General features: G+C 44.3%; 1 protein-coding gene across 2 annotated transcripts in view; it reads left to right on the top strand.

Annotated features, from left to right (window-relative positions):
- The window catches only part of CALM2 (calmodulin 2), a 531,034-nt gene extending 510,124 nt beyond the window's left edge, over positions 1-20,910 (top strand). For both annotated transcript variants that reach the window (XM_044060244.1, XM_044060247.1), the window contains exon 6: positions 20,376-20,910. In XM_044060244.1, the coding sequence (XP_043916179.1) occupies positions 20,376-20,404 (29 nt within the window). In that variant the 3' untranslated portion in view covers positions 20,405-20,910. The remainder of the gene's footprint in view (positions 1-20,375) is intronic.
- Positions 20,911-21,337: the final 427 nt, after the last annotated feature.

The raw sequence follows: 21,337 nt of genomic DNA, 5'->3' as shown, positions 1-21,337 counted from the left end.
AGGTACTTTTGTGGTCTCTCCAGCTGTTGCAAATGCCGGGTGAGGTACATGCCAAAAGGGGCATTGTACTCAATCATGGGTCTGATGGAGGAGTATAGGGGTACAATGACATCCTTGGATCTGGATGTGAATCCCTTCATGATGAGGTGTGCAAGGTAGGATGTTTTTCTAACCACTTTGGCAATGTGGGTGTCAAATGAGAGGTCGCAGTCTACTTGGGTCCCTAGGTCTCTGATTACTTTTTCCGTACTCAGTGGGTTGCTGTCTGATAATTTGTGGGTACTTTGTTTTTCCCAAAGGGGATGATTATACATTTTTTGGCATTTAGTTTAAGGCAGTGACTCCGGCACCAGTTGTCCGTTTCTGTGAGGCCTTTTTGTAGGATGTATGTGTCCACTGGTGTATCGACTATGGCGCCTAGTTTGCAGTCATCTGCAGAGTCAGACACAACCCTCCCAGGTTTGCTTTAACATCTGAGAAATAAATGCCAAACGAGGGGTCACAGGACAGATCCCTGTGGGACACCACTTGTGACTGGCTTTGAGTCTGACGTTGCTCCAGCGATTTTAACTTTATGGGTTCTGTCCTTTAGCCAGTTTGCAACCCATCTAGTGACATAAGGGTTTACGTTTAAGCTGTTGAGCTTATCTACGATGCCAGAGTGGGGTATTGTCAAAGGCCTTAGCCAAGTCCAGTTAGGCTGTATGGACTGCTTTGCCCTAATCAATGGCTCTAGTGACTGTTTCGAAAGTCAACCAGGTTCAAAAGGCAGGATCTGTCCTTTACAAAGCCGAACTGGGTGGGGTCAAGTGTCTGTAGGTCCCCTATGTCTGAGTTCCATAATTCTTTCCATAGCTTTACAGACCAGGCTGGTTAAGCTTATGGGGCGGTAGTTCCCAGGGTCTGTAGAGGTACCCCCTTTGTGGAGTGGGACCACTGTTGCTGTACGCCAGTGTTCAGGTACATATCCTGAAGTAAGGCTAAGGTTAAATAGCATTTTTGTGTGTGGGTTTAGCTCCTCTTGGAGTTCACATAACACACAACCCGGGATACCGTCTGGTCCCATTGATGCTGTGTTTTTAGGTTTGTTTAGGGCGGTTCTCACTTGGACATCTGAGATGACAGGGAGATTACATTCAATCCTCTATTCATCGTCTGTTCATTTTTGCATCAAACTATTTTGGTGCTCTGCTTACTGAAGCCATTTTTGGATAGTTAAACACTCTTGACTACTGACATTCCGAAAACTTGGATAAAGACAGACCGCATAGATCCAAAGCTGCCGACAATGCTTCTGTTAAGCTAGTTGCCAGTTTGCCAGTGCTCAGGTGCTTTTGCAGCCCCAGATGCCTGCTACTCAGATTCGCAGGCCTCGGAGACCCATTCGACGTCTGGTATGCTGCGAGATGCTTAGACTATGGAACCTGCAGATGTCTCTACCTTGGATGGGTCCGGCCGCTGTGCAGGCATCGGCTTCTGAGGGTGTATTCAGGCCTACTGACTTGCATTTCAAACAGATAAGTAGTCTTTGAGGCCTAAAACTTGACCCACTCCCACCAGACCACATGGTCAGTCCCATATGCCTAAAAAAACAAATGAGCATGGCATATGCCTAAAAAAACAAATGAGAATGGCTGAAGACCTTATTACTTTAACGGAAGCCAGCCTTCTCCCTTTAAGAGACCTAGAATGGATTTTCCTTCTGATTCTTCTGATCAGGATTCTGTAATTTGTTTGTTCTGATTACCAGGATTTGCCCTTGTCTGTCTAGGAGGATTCTGATGCAGAGGACTCCATAAGCTCTGCTTCCCCTCCAGAAGAATTTTCTTTTGGTGAAACCTTGCACACTCTTAGGGAGCATTTCTACTGGAAAGCCAGGATTACTCTGACTCCAAAGAGGCTTAGGGAATTCTTACTCCTCCCTCAACACAGGCATTTAGCCATCCCTCCAGCACTGGGCATTGTAGATGCTTTCTTGGAATCGAGCCTGGCCCCTGACACTTTACCTCCGGCTCTCAGGAAGCCTAACGGGTATTAGAGTACCTGACTCAAGTTTCTCGTTAATCCTACTGCAGACCCAGAGACCATTTCACAGGGACCTAAAGGCATTAAGGCTACTACTGCCAAAAACCCTATCCCCTCTGATAGAGATTCCAGGGCCCTGGACAGATTGGGTAAGAAGGTATGCACTTCTGCAACTTTGGCCAATAGGGCCTTAAAACTGCCAGCTTCATATGTTAAAAGTATCAGCAGCATATTATTGGATTGCTTAAACAGAACATTTTTCCTGACTGTGCTGAAAATAAGGAATTACAGGATTTAATGCATTCTGCAAAGTTGGAAAACATACCTTTAGGGGGAAAGATTGCCCTGCATGCAAAAAACTGGGAATTCATTACCCAAGACAAATGAGCTTTAAATAGTCTCTCAAGGATACAGATTCCACTTCCACTCCTTACTAACCCCAAACTGTTCCTAGACCCCACCCCCAAATCAGTGGGCAGAGGCTCAAAAGCAGGTTTTCTCTTCTAAGCATCAGGGCTATTCAGCCTGTCCCAGAAGAGGAATTGGACAAGGTTTTTCCTTGTACCCAGAAAGGATAATTCCTGGCGTCCTATCCTGGACCTGTCTATCCTAAACACTTTTGGTAATCCCAAAATTCAAAATGCTATCAGCTGTTTCCCATGCAAAGCAAAAATGCCTGGTTGGCAACACTGGATTTAAAGGAAGCCTAACTGCACATCCCAACAAGGGAATCTTGCAGAAGATATCTCTGCTTCAGAGCAGGCTACCTGCACTCAGTTCTCTGCACTGCCCTTTGGTTTATCTACTACGCCCAGGGTATTTACGAAGTGCCTAGCTCCAGTCATTGCATTTTGCAGGCAAAGAAATATTCACATATACCAATACCTGGACATTTGTCTAATTCAGGCAGAAGGCCAGGACATACTATTAAATCTGGCATTTGTAAAAAAAAATTACTAACTTTCTGGGGTACCCCATAAACGAAAAGAAATCTCACCTAGTACCCTGCCAACAAATTATATTCCTGGGAGCAAGCTTGAGTACAACTTCCCAGATGGCCTACCTCACACCAGAGAAACAAGTTCATTTGACAGCCTACTTCAAACTACTGGCCACAAAGACCCAGCTATCTGCAAGCCCTGGGGTTCATGACCTCTTGCATTCTACTAATTCCATATGCAAGACTGCATATGAGGAAACTACAATGTTATCTAAAGAACATGGTGTCAACATTCTCAGGACCTAGAATCAATGATTCCTATCATTCCCTGCTTAGACAAATTTCCTTATGCTGGGCAGAGGCCTGCCACCACAAGGAACTGCCATTCACTCTACCCCCTGCTGACCAAACCCTAACACTCTTCAGACTATGGATGGGGGGCTCACTTGGTAGGGCTGTGATTTCAGGGCAAATAGAACCAGTCAAATGCACCTGCCTATCAGTCAAAAAGAAATGTTAGCTGTACAGAATGCGTGACTACCACCACTGTTGTTGCGGTACATGAACAAGCAGGGGGAACCCACTCCACTCTCTGCAGACCTGTGGAACAGTGCCTTGAGCTACCAAGTGCACCTACAAGCTGAATTCCTGCCAGGCAAGCTAAAGTCACTGGCAGACCTAAGCAGAAATCTCATGGACCCACACCACCCTGGAACCCCAAAGATAAAGATATTCATCATTTTTTGAACAAACATCAGCACTGGTGTATCCCCTCTTATGCAGTATGTTACTGCTGGAACCATAGCACCTGCCTCAGACCCTTCCCTGTCCCCCAGCGGGGGAGGTTCTGGACCCCCCTAACAACTTACTGAACCTTTGAGCCTGTTTAATTGGGTCACAATACCATCCCATCCCTCAGTAAGCAGGTTGCTCATTCTGGAAGCAAGGAGGCCTAGTACTAGAAAATCCTGTGCTGAAAAGTGGAAAAGATACTGTTCCTGGACCCAGACTCAACAGTGCCCATCTTACCGCATATTATTCAATACTTAAGAGATGCTCCACGAGCCTTTCCTTCCAATCTATTAAAATTCATGCCTCAGCATTTTCAGCACATACTGAGCCACCCCTCTTCTCACCCCCTGCTGAAACAATTCCTCAGAGGGGCCAAAAATTTAGGACCACCCAGGGGAGCCCCTACTCAAGCCTGGGACCTTAACTTTGTATTGGAAAAGCTTACTGTACCTCCTTTTGAGCCAGCTGCAACTGCAGAGTTGAAATTCCTTTCTTGGAAAACAGCCTTCCTTCTAGCCATCACTTCAGCAAGAATGTCTTAACTACAGGCCCTCATGGCAGTGGAGCCCTTCATCTTCCATGCAGACAGGGTGTCCCTAAGGACCAATCCATCCTTTATGCCCAAGGTGGTATCCAGCGTGGCCCTTAATCAGTCCATTTATTTGCCACCCTTTTCTAATCCACAGAACAAAGGTGAGCTAATACTGCACTCTTTGGACATGCACAGACAACTTAGATTTTATTTGGACAGGACTAAGCTTCTCAGAAAAACTGAACAGCTGCTAGTTGCCTTTGCTGCAGGGGCAGAGGGAAAGGCCATTTCAAAGTGGATAGGCCATTGCATTCATTTCTGCTATAAGCACCATGGAAAACTTACCCCACAGGGGATAAGATCACATTCCACCAGGGCTGCATCTACTTCAGCCTTTCTCAGAGGTGTCCCTACCAAGGACATCAGAGAAGCTGCTACCTGGAGCTCTACATACCTTCACCAAGCATTACCACTTGCCTATTTTTTCTAAATCCAGAGCTGGTTTTGCCACTGCAGTCTTGCAGGGCTTAATAGCTGGTCCTAATGCTCTCTGCCTCCTCCCTTCCTTAGCTTTGGAAATCTACCCAAATGTAATGACTGCAACAGTGAAACACTAAGAACATAGCATCTGCAAGCAGATAACTGAAATATGACCAACAGTGAATACACTCTAACATCTACATTTATGGTAAGTGTACAAAACTGTACTTTCTCTGCACTTCCCTTTGGCTTATTCACTGCTCCCAAAGTTTTCACAGAATGCCTGGCTGCAGCCATTGCCTTTTGCAGACAAAGAAATATTCAAATTTACCCCAACTTGCCTGATTCAGGCAGAAAGGAAAAGCTGTTGCAGCATCTGACATTTGTAAAGGACCTTCTAACCTCACTGGGGTACACTATCGACTAAAAGAAATCCAAACTAGTCCCCAGTCAAATTGTATTCCTGGGAGCAAGCTGGGACACAGCATCCCAGATGGCATTCCTTACTCCATAAAAACAAGCCCATCTGATAGGCTACTTCTCTCAAATGGCCACCAGAGCCCAGTTATCTGCAAGGAAAATCATGCAAGATCTTGGGTTCATGGCCTCCTGCATTCTACCAATTCCATATGCCAGACTACATATGAGGAAACTTCAGTGGTACTTAAGTCTTTTTGGTGCAAACATTCTCAGGACCTGGAAATTATCATACGTATGATACTCTTAAGGAAAGAGTTCCTTTGGTGGGCAGCAGCATGCAACCACAAGGGACTTCCCTTTACACAACCCCACGCTGCCCAGACCCTAACCACAGTCTCATCAGACTATGCCTGGGGTGCACATCTGGATGGCAGGTGTATTCAGGGCCACTGGAGCCCAAATTCATCTGCACGTCAACCAGAAAGATATGCTAGCTGTTCAGCATGTTCTAACAGTTTTCAGTTCCCTACTCTCTCCGGGGCCTCTTCTAATCAAAACCGACAACACCACAGTTGTGGTACATCAACAAGCGGGGGGGGGGGGGCCCAATCTGCAAGCTAGCCATGACCCTTTGGAACATGGCCTCAGCCATGCATATTCACCTGCAAGCTCGATTCCTGCCAGGCAACCAAAACTCTCTGGCAGACTACTTGAGCAGAAAGACCCACACGAGTGGCAAACCATAACACCTTCAGCCTTGTGACCCAGAAATGGGGTAACCTGAAGGTGGACCCATTTGCCTTCCCCTACGACCACCAGCTCAGCAAATTCTGCACCAGGGAACCTCAGGCATAGAAAGTGGGTGCCATGTCCTTCCACTGGGAAAACCTCTCAATGTATTTCCCCCCTTCCTCCTCTTACCAGAGTACAACTCAAAATAAGGAAAGAGACAAAGGGCAATCCTGATTGCCCCAGACTGGCCACTCCAGCACTGGTACCCACTACTGCAGTCTGTCTCCATTGCCTTCATGGCACCTCCCTCAGATTCCAACTCCTGATTCAGCAAGAGGGAGAGTTCTTCTATCCACAATTGCACACCCTGAACCCGGCAGCCTAGCTTATTCCTTGACTTCTCCTCCAGTGGCCAGCCTAAGCAAGCAGGTCCTGGATGTTCGTGAAGCCAGATGACCCAGTACTAGAAAATCCTTTGACAAGTGGTAAAGGTATTGTTCCTGGATCCAGACTAAAGGAGCTGACCCAGCACACCCATCCTTACCACTCATCCTGGATTACCTAGCCAGGCCTACTTCACGGGGGCCTGTCCTTCTCTTCCATTAAAATCCATGCCTCTGCCATCTCAGCACTGAACCACCTCTTCTCACACCCTCTCATCAAGCAGTTCCTGAGGGGCCAACAACTTAAGGCTACCAAGAAGTAGCCTGTACCCCTGCTTGAGACCTTAACTTTGTGTTGTAAAAGCTCACGCTCCCCTCCCTTTGAGCCTGCAGCTTCAGCAGAGTTAAAATTCCTTTCTTGGAAAACTGCCTTTCTTTTTGACATCACTTCAGCTAGAAGTGAGCTACAAGCACTTATGGCTGTGGAGCCCTTCATCATTTTCCATGCTGACAGGGTCTTCCTCAGGACTAACCCAACTTTCATACCCAAAGTGGTGTCCAGTGTGGCTCTCAATCTGTTCATTTGCCCACCTTTTTCCCTAAACCTCTAAGGGGAAAAGGATCCTGCACTCTAGATGTGCACAGACAGCTCAGATTCTACCTGGATAGGACTAAGCCCTTTAGGAAATCTGACCAGTTGCTAGTCAGCTTTGCACCAGGGGCAGAGGGCAAGCCACATCCAAACAAACCATCTCCAAATGGATAGTGCACTGTATCCATTTCGGTTACAAACTCCATGGAAAACCATCTTCAACCTCTACAGCCTTTCTCAGGAGAGTCCCTACCGGGGACAATTCTGGAAGCTGCAACATGGATTTTTGTTCATACCGTCAAGCATTATCACCTGCCTGTCTTTTCCAAATCCAGGGTGGGCTTAGCAATCAGTCCTGCAGGGCATACTAGCTAGCCCCTACTCTTCTTGACTGCCTCCACCCATTCTTCAGCTTTGGGAATCGACCAGTGTGATGACTGCAACAGTGAAACACTAAACATAGTACAGTTGTGTGCACTTACCATAAATGTAGGTGTGGTGTATTCACTGTTGCAGTCCTGGTTTCCCACCCTCTAGCCCCCTTGTCTCTCTTCCTCGCTCCTTACAGGGCTATTGGTATTTACATTTTACTGGTGGTATTCCACCATAGCTTAGCTCCCTATTTGGGGCAAGAAAAACTGATGCAATGGCATCTGCTGCCTGTTTTAATACCACTGACTACCTGTCATCAGTCCTGAAGTGACAGCAACTGACGCAGAAATACTAAGCCTATGGTATTCGGGCTGACTGAGGGCTACCCCTGGCAGGATAACATAAGTGTGATTGTAACAGTGAATACACTGTTAAAGTCTACATTTATGGTAAGTGTACACATTTATACTTGTCCTGGAAATCCCTGTTTGAGTAGCAGTCACCTATGGCAAGACACATATCCAAGCTTAAGGCCTTGTACATAAAGCACCCTTACATGGTCTTTGACAAGGACAGAGCATCATTCCAGACTAACCCTAACTTTCTGCCCAAAGTTATTTTGGAATTGACTAATCAATTGACTTGCCAGTCTTTTTTCCAATCTTAAAACTTTCCACTGTGTGATACCTTAAATCTCTTGTACTAGAGGCAACATGTAATGTATGCAAATTACCCTTTAAGGATATCTGGTGTTTCTGTTAAATGGCAATTCTGGATGTCCATGACTTTTTACTTTTCAGTCTATGGGCAATTTCAGGCCAATAAAGCCAAACCCTCTAGCTGTGGACATGCATGTTTCTGCCACCTTGTGGCATAATCAGCAGAGCACAAGGGGAATGTTTGCATATATCCCATCTTGCCTCTGAGGTTTAAGGCATCACACAGTGGAAAGTCTAGCTTTGATAGATTTCTGTGGGTTTTTTAACCAATTGGTTTTCCTGTCACCTTTTTACTCAATCTTCCTGAAATGAAGGCGAATACTGCCTTTACTTGGATGTACATAAACGATTTTACCTAGATGGAACTAAATCAGTACGTAAATGTGAGCAGTTATTTGTTTTTTGTTTGGGGCCAAAATTGGCAAAGTGTTTCTAAGGTAACTTAGTGGTTGAGAAAATTGCATATGCTTTGTCTGCGAACATAATAAAATTCCTCTACCGAGCAAGGTCAAAGCACACTCAAACCAGTTTAGTGGTGATTTCTGCTCCTTTTCTTTCAAGGGCCTCAGTGGATATCTGCAGCTGCAACATGGGTTATCCCCTCGTACCTTTTACTCAATTACAAATTAGATTTTGTCTCCAGGGGGAGTGGTTCACTGGTACTCGCGACATCCTTCCATAGGGCCTCCCAGGACAAGTAGCTATGGACTTGTCCCATTAGTAAGTAATGAATGAAGATTAACATCAGATAGTTATGTTCTTACCCTAACGTTCCATCTGTGTTCATCTTCATTGTATCCCACCCTCCTTTCCCTTCCAAGGGGCTCCTGGAGGTTGCGATTTGGTCCAAATCGCACATTAGTGGACATGCTCAGAAAAAAGCCTTTATCACTGGCAAACTCTGAGGTAACTGGGAGAGGAGCACTGTGGGTAAAGCTTAGCTTGAGTTTTGGCTGGCACAAGCTTGTTATAAGGCTGACTGTTCCAAGGGCTGCACTGGTCACCCATCAATGAATGAAGATGAACAACACAGGTGGAACATTATAAGAAAATGTCTATAGAGCATCTTTTGCAATTGTAGCTCTTGGTCATCCTATCATTGCACCCTGTCTCCAGTAGACAGTTGCGGGTTTTTTATCCTTGGGTAAATTAAAATCCTAACTGAGTTTCAGTCCTGCATTGTAGCACCTTTACAACAAAATTGTTTAAGGTGTTCTATGGATTTGAATATGGATGGGCAAGGTGTTTTTTGCCATGCTAATATTGTCTGCTCTCATAGTTTTTAGGATCGGACACTGCTGCTCATACTGATTGGGATCAAGACCATTATTGCTGCTGCTACCATTATTGCTGCTGCTACAGTGCAATTCCAAGTGACCTTTTTCATCTTTGGGGTTTGAATGTTAAGCTAAAAACTGGAGTACTGTAACACCATGTCTGCTTCCCACCATGGATATGAAAAATATTTTTGAAGGATAAAAGTGAACTTGTATTTGGGAGATGTCATTCTTTAGGTATTGGACTGTGGTGGTGGTGCTGCGGTAGCGTTGTCGCCTCACAGTAAGATGTTGTCGTTCGATTATCAGCTAGTCTTTTGTGTGGAGATGTGCGTGAATGGGCGTACCTTCGTTGAAGGTTGTGCGTCAGAGCTGGCAACTCCATGTAAAAATTTGCTGCCAATCAGCGGACCAGAGTTCCGCTGTGGCGACCCCTAACAGGGAAAAGCTGAAAGACACCAACATTCTTTAGGTATTGGCTTCTCCACTGGTGCACTTCAGCTGTATTCTTTCAAATCTAAAAGTAGACTTCTAGACTGGGTAGAAGTCCTGGCTTTTTGGTAATGGTACTTAAGCAAGTTCATCTCCAGGTATCTAATCTTGCATTAAAATGTAGTAGCCTGGGGCAGTTTCATGTTGCCACATTTTTGGAAGCTTTTCAGTTAAGGTATGTATTCACTTCTGACATATTTTTTCAGAAATGTAGTCCAGCCCCAAAGATTAAAGCCTGGGAAAAGTGAACTGCACATCTCATGCACCTTAATGGTGCCAGATCTTTCACCTTTAAGCCCAGATTTGTTTCCTGAACTAGTTGAAGCCTTCAGATGCCTTTACATTGTCTAAAGTTGTTGCTTTTGTGGAGGTTGTGCTTGTTGGAACCAGTTGTCTTGAAGTGAAACATGTTGAGTGTAGCTGCACTTGTTTCCTTAGTGTGAACCTTGATGCTATAGCCTCCCCACACACACTCCCCAGTTTCAGAATCCACAGGTCCCTTTCAGTTCGTCTGGGACTGTGATGCAGGCCTTCATGTTACAGCAGATGTGGTTGTACATTTCTTACTGTAAAGTAGGAGGGCTTTGTCATCTTCATTGTTAACCTTTTATGGTTTGGGATTTTGGCCCTTGTTTACTGAGGTTGGTTCAAGCCCTAGCCACCCACCCCCCCGAGAATCTATTAAGCTGTCTGCTACACAAGAAGCCCAGTAATGGTCAATGCCCTCAATCTCTAGCATCGATGTTGGCTGTCACTCACTGCTAAAAACAGCCTGCTGGATGATTGTCCAATCAAAATGTAAACCAGCTAAATGCTGGAGTTCTTGGAGACAGTCAAAAGTTTCATACAAAAAATACAAAGAACTCCCTAAAGGGAACATAACCTGCCCAGGAATGGAAGACTGGAGCCTACCATTGATCCTCTGAATCACAGAAAGAAAGCAGTCATGGACAGCAAGAAGGTATCTAATTTTTTTGGCACCAAGGTGGTCTATTACAGGAGCTTGAGCTGACAGCATTCTGGGCACCTGTAAAGGGCCAGAGGTTTTGGTGGCCAGCTGTTATCTTGGCAGGATGTAAGGTGGCAGCTGACAAATATGGCAGACATCTACTGTTTATAGTAAGTGCAACTTAACACAACTGTACTTGCCTCTTCCAATCTGACTCTTCTCACTTGCCAGCCCTTTTATGCCCAATGTGGTATGGATTCAGGCCTATTCAGGGCATTCATTTGTATTTCTCATCAATCTACCCATAAAGGAGCATCTCTTGCATTGCCTATATGTTCACGGGCAGTACTGTCAGACACTGAAATCCCACTGCTGAAGGTGGACCTACCACAGAAAATATAGGCCAAAAGAAAAAATGTAGGTCAGCCACCACAGCATAAAAAGAAAAAAATGATTAATGGGTTAGTGCTTCTGCAGGGCTACTGCTTCAGACCATAAAACAAAGAACCATCAGTATTTTTAAAATGAAAAGCCAATGAAAACACTAAAAGCAACTAATCAAAATGCAGCCAATAAGAGGGCGAGACACTGTGGTTGAAGTGTAATCCATTCAAGCTCCATTTTCTCAGTAAAATTATTAATCTCCACCTCTAATTAGATGAGAGCAACTAGAAGACCCTAAAACTTAAACCTGGTAAGCCTTGGGGACAGAAAGCAGTATGAGACGCTAATGCATTAGTCAACTGACTATTAACATGCGCTCAAAATCCTCTAAAAGAGGCCACAAAGGAGTTGCCCTGTTTCTCCACGAATACCAGGAATCAAGGGCCAGATGCATGTCTTTGGTAATCTGTTTTTGTTTACTTTTAGTAATGTAAATTTTTGTGATTGTGCGGAAGAATTGGCAAGTTTTTTGGGTGGCTGTGACAAGATCAAGAACTTGATTGGTGTAGGACCAAGTTTTGTTTAGAAAGAATCTCAAAACGATGCTTTGCTATGGGCCTCTAGTTAGTTATATCCACATATAGTGCATCATGCAGGAAGGGTAGCTGGAGCTGCAGAGCTTATTTTATTGCTTCGGATTTCTTGTCACCCCATTTCTAGGCAGGTTTTTCTCCCGGGTTTTTTGCTACTTGCAGGAATACTAATTTAATCTAGTTATCTGCTGTACATGACCTTGTTTTTGTTGGTAAAACCACACAGCAATTTTAGAGGTAGGTGGCTCTCCCTTTCTTATTGGTTGCATTTTGGTTAGTTGCTTTTGGTATGTCATTGGCTTTTCATTTTAATACAGATTGTTTTATGGTCTGAAGAAGCAGTGCTCTTTTTCTTTTTACACTGTGGTGGCTGGCCTACATTTTAGTACGGTCAGACATTGCCAGGTTCCTTCTGACCCAACAATTTGGAATTGTTGCATTTCCAAATCTACTTTTACTAAGTGGTTTTCTCTTCATATCAAGATCAGTCTCTCCTAGGAAGCGGTTGTCTTTATCCTAGAGTTCTACAGCTGGAGCATTATTCTGTTCAATGGCCTTCTCTAGGACTGTTTGGGTAAAAACTTGTGCACTAGGACTGTTTTGGTAAAAACTTGTGCAGTCACCACTTGTAACCTAGTCCAAGAAATCTAAATTCCTAAAATGGGAGGACAAAGGCCCAAAAAATTAATTGAAATATTGCAGTTATAAACTTAAAGCTGCTAGAATAACAGGATTTGTTAGCATACATTATCTGAAGGATATAGAGTCTAAAATTCAAATGCATGTCTGTTTAGTGGCTTTAATCTTTGGTGCTTTTACAGAAAAGCACAAATTGAGTAGCAGACCAAATGAGGTGGAAGTCTTGGTTGAGAGGTATACTATTGCAAAGAGCACATTTGCTCTCAACCAGGAATAGATCCGATTTTCATGATGCCAACCTCCACATCAGAAGTGGTCATCCAGAAGATTATGCCTAGGAGCCAGTTCAGTTCAGAGCCCTGTCCTTTGGTCTTCCCACAGGCACCTGGGTGTCTACCATGTGCATGACTGGTTCATATTTGGAGATTGGCTCCTTCCTGCCAAGTCTCATTGCAGCCTGCGACTATTTGCTTTAGCTCTGTTTATCGGGCTTTTCTGTAAACTAACAAATTATCTTTCCTCCCAGTCCTTGGTCATCAGATGACATGGACGCTACAAAATGCGGTGACTCTCTTCAAATTGTTTTGCTAAACTGCAGTTCATCACTCTTTCAGCAAGTTTGGCTCTGAGTTCTAAGCCTGTCTTCAATTGTCATGGTGCAACTTCCTCACTTCCTCATGAGGCTTTTCCAGCCTTTCCTCAAGACCCAGTGGTCCTTACCCATCAGGTCACCTGTCCGCAATTAAATCTGCTCTGAAGGATTCTTCCAACATTTATACATGAAAGCAGTTTTTCATGGATCCCACGCATAGCAGTTATCACCACTTGGTGCCTTCTCTATGGGGTGCATTACAAGGGGAGATGTAGCCCAATTGTCCTGGGGTCTAAGGGTACATAAATATCCTGAAGATGAGGGCAGTTCTTTCATTGCAGAAATGTCACGCTATCTTGCTTCTGGGAGTGATTTCTGTTCAAATGGACAATGTCCTTGCAGTATTTGAACAAAGTGGGAGGAACCAGATCCTACCTGCCCTCTGCCAGGAAGCACTACCTGGCAGACAGGCTCAGCAGATCTATTAAAATTCCTCAAGTGATGTCAATCCACTGGTCGCCAGATCTCAATCCAGTGGTCACCAGATTTTTCTATCACTGGGGCCAGCCATGCTGTAGTACGCTTCCCCAACAAACCTCAAATGCAGCAGCTTACTTGCCTTGATGCACCTAGTCTTCCAACCTTCCTTCATTAAAAGGTAATGACAGATGTTCTTCGTGTTTCACTGTTGCAGTCATTACATTTGAGTTATCTGCTTGCAGTTGGCCCTCAGTCGGCCTGATTATCAGTCTAGTCCTGCATCGGTTGCAGTCCATGATGTCAGGTAGGGGTATAAATCATGCAGCCAACTCCATTGCATCAGTCGCTGTGCGGTGCCTGAAGCAGTTCGCAAGTGCCAGTCAGCCGACTCTTGAAATTTGAGTTTCAGAACCAAAGTCTTCAAAAAAGCTAAGTACCTCGTTGGGGATCCTTTTTCTTGCTCTAAACCTATGTCAGTAAAAGTTAACAATTGTATTACTTGTAGAAAGCAAATACCTCAAAGACTTTAATTCGTACTGCATTCCTTGCTTAGGCCCAGGTTCATAGGTTGGTACTAGGCCATCAGCCCTAGGCCTATACAAGCCTAGCCATAACAATTCCCTGGCTATTTCTTCCCACATTATTTACTTTCCTGGACCCCTGTCTAGCAGGGCGACTGACGTGATCCCTGGGGTGAATTTCCTTTCTCCCATCCAATCGTCAAGGTTCCTCTTGAAGAGGTCCAAAGAGGCACTCTGCTTGACATGTATGGGCAATCTATTCCAGAGTCTGGGGAGTCTCTGGGTCAGGAACCTATCCCTCCAGCATGTTTTGTTTATTGTGATGGCTAGGTTTAGATCCCTGGAGCGTGTAGCTCTGAGGGATTGGGATTTCTTTGTGTAGCATGTCCAACAGCTCTGGGTTTGACATTGACTTGTATGTTAATCAGAGATCGCCTACACTACGTCCCTCGCTGTCTGTCTTGTGCTTTATTCAATCATCGAACTATTTGTCCATTTTCGCACCGACCGCATAGGTCCAAAGCTGCAGACTACTCTTCTGTTGAGCTAGTCACCAGTTCACCAGTACTCTGAGGTGCTTTTGCAGCCCCTGATACCAGCTACTTCAGATTTGCATGCCTCTACTGAGACCCATTCTGAGTCGGATATGTTGCGAGATGTCTACTAGAACCTGCAGATGTCTACCTTGGATGGATCTGGAGCCGCTGTGCAGGCACCGGCTTCTGAAAGTGTATTCAGACCTACTGACTTGCATATCAAACCAACGCCATCTTCAAGGCCTAAAACTCTATCCATGCCTAGAAAACAGACGTCCAAACCACATGGTTGGGCCCATATGCCTGAACAAATAAGAATGGCTGAAGTCCTTATTACTCTAATTAGGGAAAGCCAGCCTTCTCCCTCCAAGAGACTTGGAAATGATTTTTCCTTGTGATTCTTCTGATCAGGATTCGGAAATTTCTGTTTCTTCTGATGAGCAGGATTTGCCCTTATCTACCTATGAGGATTCTGATGCAGAGGACTCAATTCCCTCTGCTTCCTCTCCAGAAGATTTCTCTTTTGGTGAAACTTTGCCCACTTAGGAAGCATTTCTACTGGGAAAGCCAGGATTACTCTGACTCCAAGAAGAGGCTTAGGGAATTCTTACTCTTACCTCAACACAGGCATTTAGCTATCCCCTCCTGTACTAGACATTGTAGATACCTTCTTGGAATCTAACCTGGCCCCAGACAACTTTACCCCTGGCTCCCAGGAAACCTAGCTGGTATTGGAGTTCCTGACTTTCACAAGTTCCTCTTAAGAATCTGCGGACCCAGAGACCATTTCACAGGGACCCAAAGGCATTAAGGCTACTACTGCCAAAAAACCCTACCCCCTCTGATAGAGATTCCAGAGTGCTGGATAGATGGGGGTAATAAGGTATTCACTTCTGCTGTTTTGGCCATTAGGGCCTTAAACTGCCAGTTTCATATGTTAAAGTATCAACATCATATTGGACTAAAACAGAAAATGATTCCTGACTGTGCTGAAAAGAATTACAGGATTTAATGCATTCTGCTGAACAAGTTGATAAACATACTTTGCAATGTGGTTTTGACTCCTTAGAGGCATCTTGCAGGGCTGCTGTCACTGGGTCTGTTCTTAGAAGGCATGCTTGGCTTAAGGAGCAAACTTTGCCAGATCATGTTGAAGCTAAATTACGGATGCTCCCTTAAACCAAGACCGCCTGTTTGACAAAGCAGTAGTAGTACTTAAGATGCAGGAAAAAGCTAAATCTATGCAAACTGTTAGATTTCGTGCAAGTACTACTTCCCAGATTTAGTAGGTATTGGCTTTCTAAGAATTGGTCCTTTCCTCTCTCTCCATGCCTTCTCCGTCCAAACCTAGGAACAGCAGACCACCTAGGCTACCGTCTCAAGGTACTCACAGGCCTAAGCAGTGGGGGCTTCCCACTTCCAAAGCTGGAAGTAGTAAGATGGTATTGGCCTTCTAAGAATTGGTCCTTTCCTGTCTCTCCATGCCTTCTCCGTCCAAACCTAGGAACAGCAGACCACCTAGGCTACCGTCTCACTGTACTCACAGGCCTAAGCAGTGGGGGCTTCCCACTTCCAAAGCTGGAAGTAGTAAGATACCCCCTAGGGTAAACTGTCACAATGACTTAACCTTAAACCTTCCAAGCCCTGCTCAACTGACTGCTCCTTTAGGGAGACTGATCGCCCTGCATGCAAAAAACTGGGAACTCGTTACCCAAGACAAATGGGTATTTCCCAAGGATACAGATTCAACTTCCACAACTTGCCAACCCCAAACAGTTGGCCAGACCTACCCCCAAATCAATGGGCGGAGGCTCAACAGCAGGTTCTCTCTTCTAAGTATCAGGGCTATTCAACCTGTCCCAGCAGAGGAATGGGGATAAGGTTTTTACTCATGACTTTTCCTGGTACTCAGAAAAGACGACTCCTGATGTCCTATTCTGGACCAGTCTATCCTAAACACCTTTTTGGTAATCCCAAAATTCGGAATGCTAACTCTTAATCTGTTTCCCATGCTAGGCAAAAATGCCTGGGTAGCAACATTTGACTTAAAGGAAGCTTACGTGCACATCCCAATAAGGAAATCTTGCAGAAACTACCTATGCTTCAGAGCAGGCTACATGCGCAATCAGTTCTCTGCACTGCCTTGTGGCTTATCTACTGTGCCTGGGGTATTCACGAAGTGCCTAGCTCCAGTCATTGCATTCTGCAGGGAAAGAAATATTCAAATATACCCATACCTGGATGATTGTCTAATTCAGGCAAAACCAAGACATGCTATTAAATCTGGCATTTGTACAACTGCTAACCTCACTGGGGTACACCATAAATGAAAAATCTCACCTAGTACCCTGCCAACAAATTGTATTCCTGGGAAGCTTGAGCACAACTTCCCAGATGGCCGACCTCATGTCAGAAGTTTGACAGCCTACTTTAATCTACTGGCCACAAAGACCCAGCTATCTGCAAGGAAAATAAAGCCCTGGCGTTCATGGCCTCTTACATTCTACTAATTCCATATGCAAGACTGCATTTTAGGAAACTACAATGGAATCTAAAAAGCCTATGGTGCCAACATTCTCAGGACCTGGAACTGGTGATTCCTATAATTCCTTGTATAAAGACAGAGTTCCTTTGGTGGGCAGAGGCCTGCTACCACAAGGGCCTGCCATTCAGCTGCCCAAACCCTAACACTCATCAGACTACATGGGGGGCTCACTTGGCAGGGCAATGCATTCAGGACAAGTGGAACCAGAGTCAAATGCACCTGCATATCAATCAAAAAGAAATGTTAGCTGTACAGTATTATGACAGCCTTCAAGGACCACATTCTTCCAGGACAATTATTGGTAAAGACAGACAACACCACTGTTATGTGGTACATAAACAAGCGGGGGGGGGGGGGGGGCACTCATACCCTCTGCAGACTACAGCCTTGAGCTACCAAGTGCACCTACAGGCTCAGTTCCTGCCAGGAAAGCTAAATATACTGGCAGACTAAGCAGAAATCTCATGGACCCACAGTTGATGAATCGGGGAGCCCAGAGATGGACCTGTTTTTTCTTCCAGAACTACCAATTGGACAAATTCTGCACGAGGACTCCCCACAAACAAGCTTAGAAAGTGGATGCCCTGTCCTTCACCTGGAAAAATCTATCAGTTTATGCCTTTCCTCCTCTGCCTTTCTCCAAGGTACTACTAAAGATCAAAATATGACCAGCAGACCAAAATAAAAATAGTGCATCACAGAGCGGTTTCAGCTTGTATATAACAAAGCCTTTATCAATGTGAAAAAAACACAAATAACACCCCATTCATAGTGCCATCAATCCAAAGGCCAATCACAGATGTTCATTTAACCCAGGTGCAAAAACCCTCGTTTAATTATCCATTTTTTCTCTCAACATTGAGCAATTCATGCCACCCAGTTTTATTTTGTTGCAAACCAATGATTTTATCTATAATGGTAAATTGGAAGCATGTTGTCTTGAGTTGGTGTTTATAAAGAGCACTAGTATCACGCTGGTTCCTAATTTCACTCATGCTCAAATTCTCTCACCACCCTGGACGTTTGTCCAACATAAAAGGCTGAACATTGACACGTTGCTAAATAACCCATTCTGAACTACAATTGGTGAAAAAAGTAATCTCGTACTGTGCTAGTATTTTTACTACTGAAACATGTGGTTTCTCAGCATTCTACAACAACGCCTACATTGCCCACATGGATGGCTCCCCTTAAACCCCCCTTCGATGGTACTTTGTTTGGAAAGTGGATGCCCTGTCCTTCACCTGGAAAAACCTATCCGGTTATGCCTTTCCTCCTCTGCGCCTCCCCTCCAAGGTACTACTAAAGATCAAACAGGACAAACTAAGGACGATGCTGATTGCACCAGACTGGCCACACCAACACTGGTACCCCCTCTTGCACAGTGTCACTGGCACCTGCCTCTGACCCCTACCCTGCTGTCCTAGCAGGAGGTTCAGATTCTGCACCCTTATCTTCAAACCCTGAACCTGGCAGCCTGGCTAATTACCTGATCTCTGTTACCATACCTCAGTAAGCAAGTGTTGGATGTCATTCGAGACAAGGGCGCCTAGTACTAGAAATTCTTGTGCTGAAAAATGGAAGAGATTCTGTCCCTGGAACCAAACTGGGGGGGATAGCCACAGGAGCGCCCAATTTATCTCAGATCCTTCAATACTTAACTGAGATGCTTCACAAGGGGCCTTTCCTTTTCCTCCAAAATTCATGGCTCTGCCATTTCAGTTCATTACAACACAACCACCCTTCTCCCATCCACTGCTCAAGCAGTTCCTCAGAGGGGCCAAAAACTTAAGACCACCCAGGGGGAACTTTAATTTTGTATTACCTCCTTTTGAGCTAGCTGCAAATAGAGTTGAAATTCCTTTCTTGGAAAACAGCCTTCCTTTAGCCATCACTTCAGCAAGAAGGGTGTCTGAATTACAGGCCATTATGGCAGTGGAGCCTTTCATCTTTCATGCAAACAGGGTGTCCCTCAGGACTAATCCCTCCATGCCAAAGGTAGTGTCTAATGTGGCTCTTAATCAGTCCATTCCTTTGCCAACCTTTTCTAATCCACAGAACAAAGGAGAACATATACTGCACTCCTTAGATGTGCACAGACGACTTAGATTTTACTTGGACAGAACTAAATCTCTCAGGAAATCTGAACCGCTGCCAGTGGCATTTACTGCAGGGGCAGAGGGGAAGGCCATTTCAAAGCATCCAGTGTCTAAATGGATAGGCCATTGCATTCATTTCTGCTGTAAGCATCATGGAAAACCTATCCCACAGGCGATGAGACTACATTCAACCAGGGCTGCATCTACCTCTACAGCCTCTCAGAGGTGTCCCTACCAGGGACATCCTAGAAGCTACTACCTGGAGTTCTGTACATACTTTCAGCAAGCATTACTATTTGCCAATTTTCTCTAAATCTAGAGTTGGCTTTGCCACTGCCGTCTTGCACTGCCTTATAGCTGGTCCTAATGCTTTCTAATTTCCTTCTCCCTTCCTTAGCTTTTGGGAATCTACCCAAATGTGATGACTGCAACAGTGAAACCCGAAGAACATAGTACAGTTGTGTAAACTGTAGATTACTGTATTCACTGTTGCAGTCCTGGCTACCCTCCCCCCAGCCCCCTGGCTACTTTTGGCTATACCTCTTCCTTTTTACTATGGTGGGAGTGTGGGAGTTATGCAACAGAGAACAGTCGTGCTGCAAGAGACTAATGTAATGGTGTCAGCTGCATGCTTTATACCCCTGACTACCTGATATCACGGAAGATGAGACTGCAACCGACGCAGGACCAAAGACTTTGATATTCAGGCTGACTGAGGGCTACTTCAAGCAGATAACCCAAATGTGATGACTGCAACAGTGAATATTATGGTAAGTGTACACAACTGTACTTTATGATGCCCATCTACCAGCTGTTGCAAGACTATGTGGCTGAGCTACCAGTGCATTAGACTAAAAGTAGTAACCAGAAAGTTGGAGGAGGGGCTGCTAGTAATTTGCCAGAACCACACTTGGTCAAGATAACATGAGATCTTTCAAGTGGCTTGGTTCTGTTTTTAGGAAGTGGACTCTCAACATCAGTCGATCTTAACCAGTGGTACTGTAGATGACTTGTGCTTAGCTGTTTCATGGTGCTAAAGACTTAGCAAATTTTATTTCAGTACTGCAGTTTTTGCTGTAGTCATTGGGTTTGTGTTTTCTGTCTTCAAAAAACATAACTGAGACAAATACAGTGCTAAGTTTTTTGTGGGCTAGACTGTTACATGGGTAAGCTTTTAATTGTGGTAGTTTGTCAGACTTGAATTTTGGGCATTTCAATTCCAGAGTTGGCAGTGACACTTGTGTGGAACGTGCATTAACTTAAATATTTTTTTTCTTTCAGAGTTTGTACAGATGATGACGGCGAAGTGAAGGTTTTGTACAGTGTTAATTTCTTGTATAAATTGTTTATTTGCCTTTTTCTTTGTATGTAATTTATCTGTAAAATGTTCTTTACCCAAAATATCTACTTGTGTAAAAACTGCATGTATAATGGTTAGATCATGTTTTGCTGTCATATTTTGTCATAACCTTTTCAAGCAAGTAACCACGGAAGTGCATAGAAGACTCCTTGGCACACTTGATGTGGTAATGCATCTTGGCAGAGGTGTGGGCCCCCATGTTGGAAACATTTTTTCAGTATGTTCTTGTTTGAGTTGTAGCTCTGAACTAGAAACAAATTATTTTTGGCATTGCACTACTGTAAAACGGGTGTACCTTCTAGTTACTCGTACAATAATGTGTAAGCGTCTGCTCTTAATGCATATTTTGCCACATTGTAAGCTCTCAATTTCCAGAAGTTTATTTGCTTGTCATATGTGACTCTATCATTCCAGGTTGTATATTTTTGTTTTCAAATAAAAACATTTTAACTGAAATTTTGATTACCCTTTTTGCATCTTTTTATTAAAACAAATGTAGACAAATCTGTGGATTTGTTATAGTTGTACTTTGTTTCCATATGTTGAACTGAATACTTAAATGTACCTCTTAGAAACTGTGTACATGCAGAGTTTGATTGGAAGTGTGCTTTGGTAGACCCTGAATGTTCAGGTTTTAGGCTTGGAAAATCTGCATGGAGATTTTTTTTTCTCTGAAGTTCATGCATGCAAATGGTTTGTGCATGCTAAAACTACAGGCCCAGCACATCTAGTCACTGAGCCTGTTTTCTTTTTGTTCACATTATCTGAATTGTTCCTCACTTTTAGGGAGTCTGCAGATCTGAAGTAGTTGACTTCATTTTGTCATCAACCTGTGGGTTTCGGATCAGATATGGATCCAAGCCAGCAGCTTTCCAAGCTAAGA

The sequence above is a fragment of the Protopterus annectens genome, chromosome 1.part0 (assembly GCF_019279795.1).
Source record: "Protopterus annectens isolate FY-2018-M chromosome 1.part0, PAN1.0, whole genome shotgun sequence".
Taxonomy (NCBI): domain Eukaryota; kingdom Metazoa; phylum Chordata; order Ceratodontiformes; family Protopteridae; genus Protopterus; species Protopterus annectens.
Note: the sequence above shows the minus strand (reverse complement) of the source record. Positions and strands in the feature narration are given on the sequence as shown.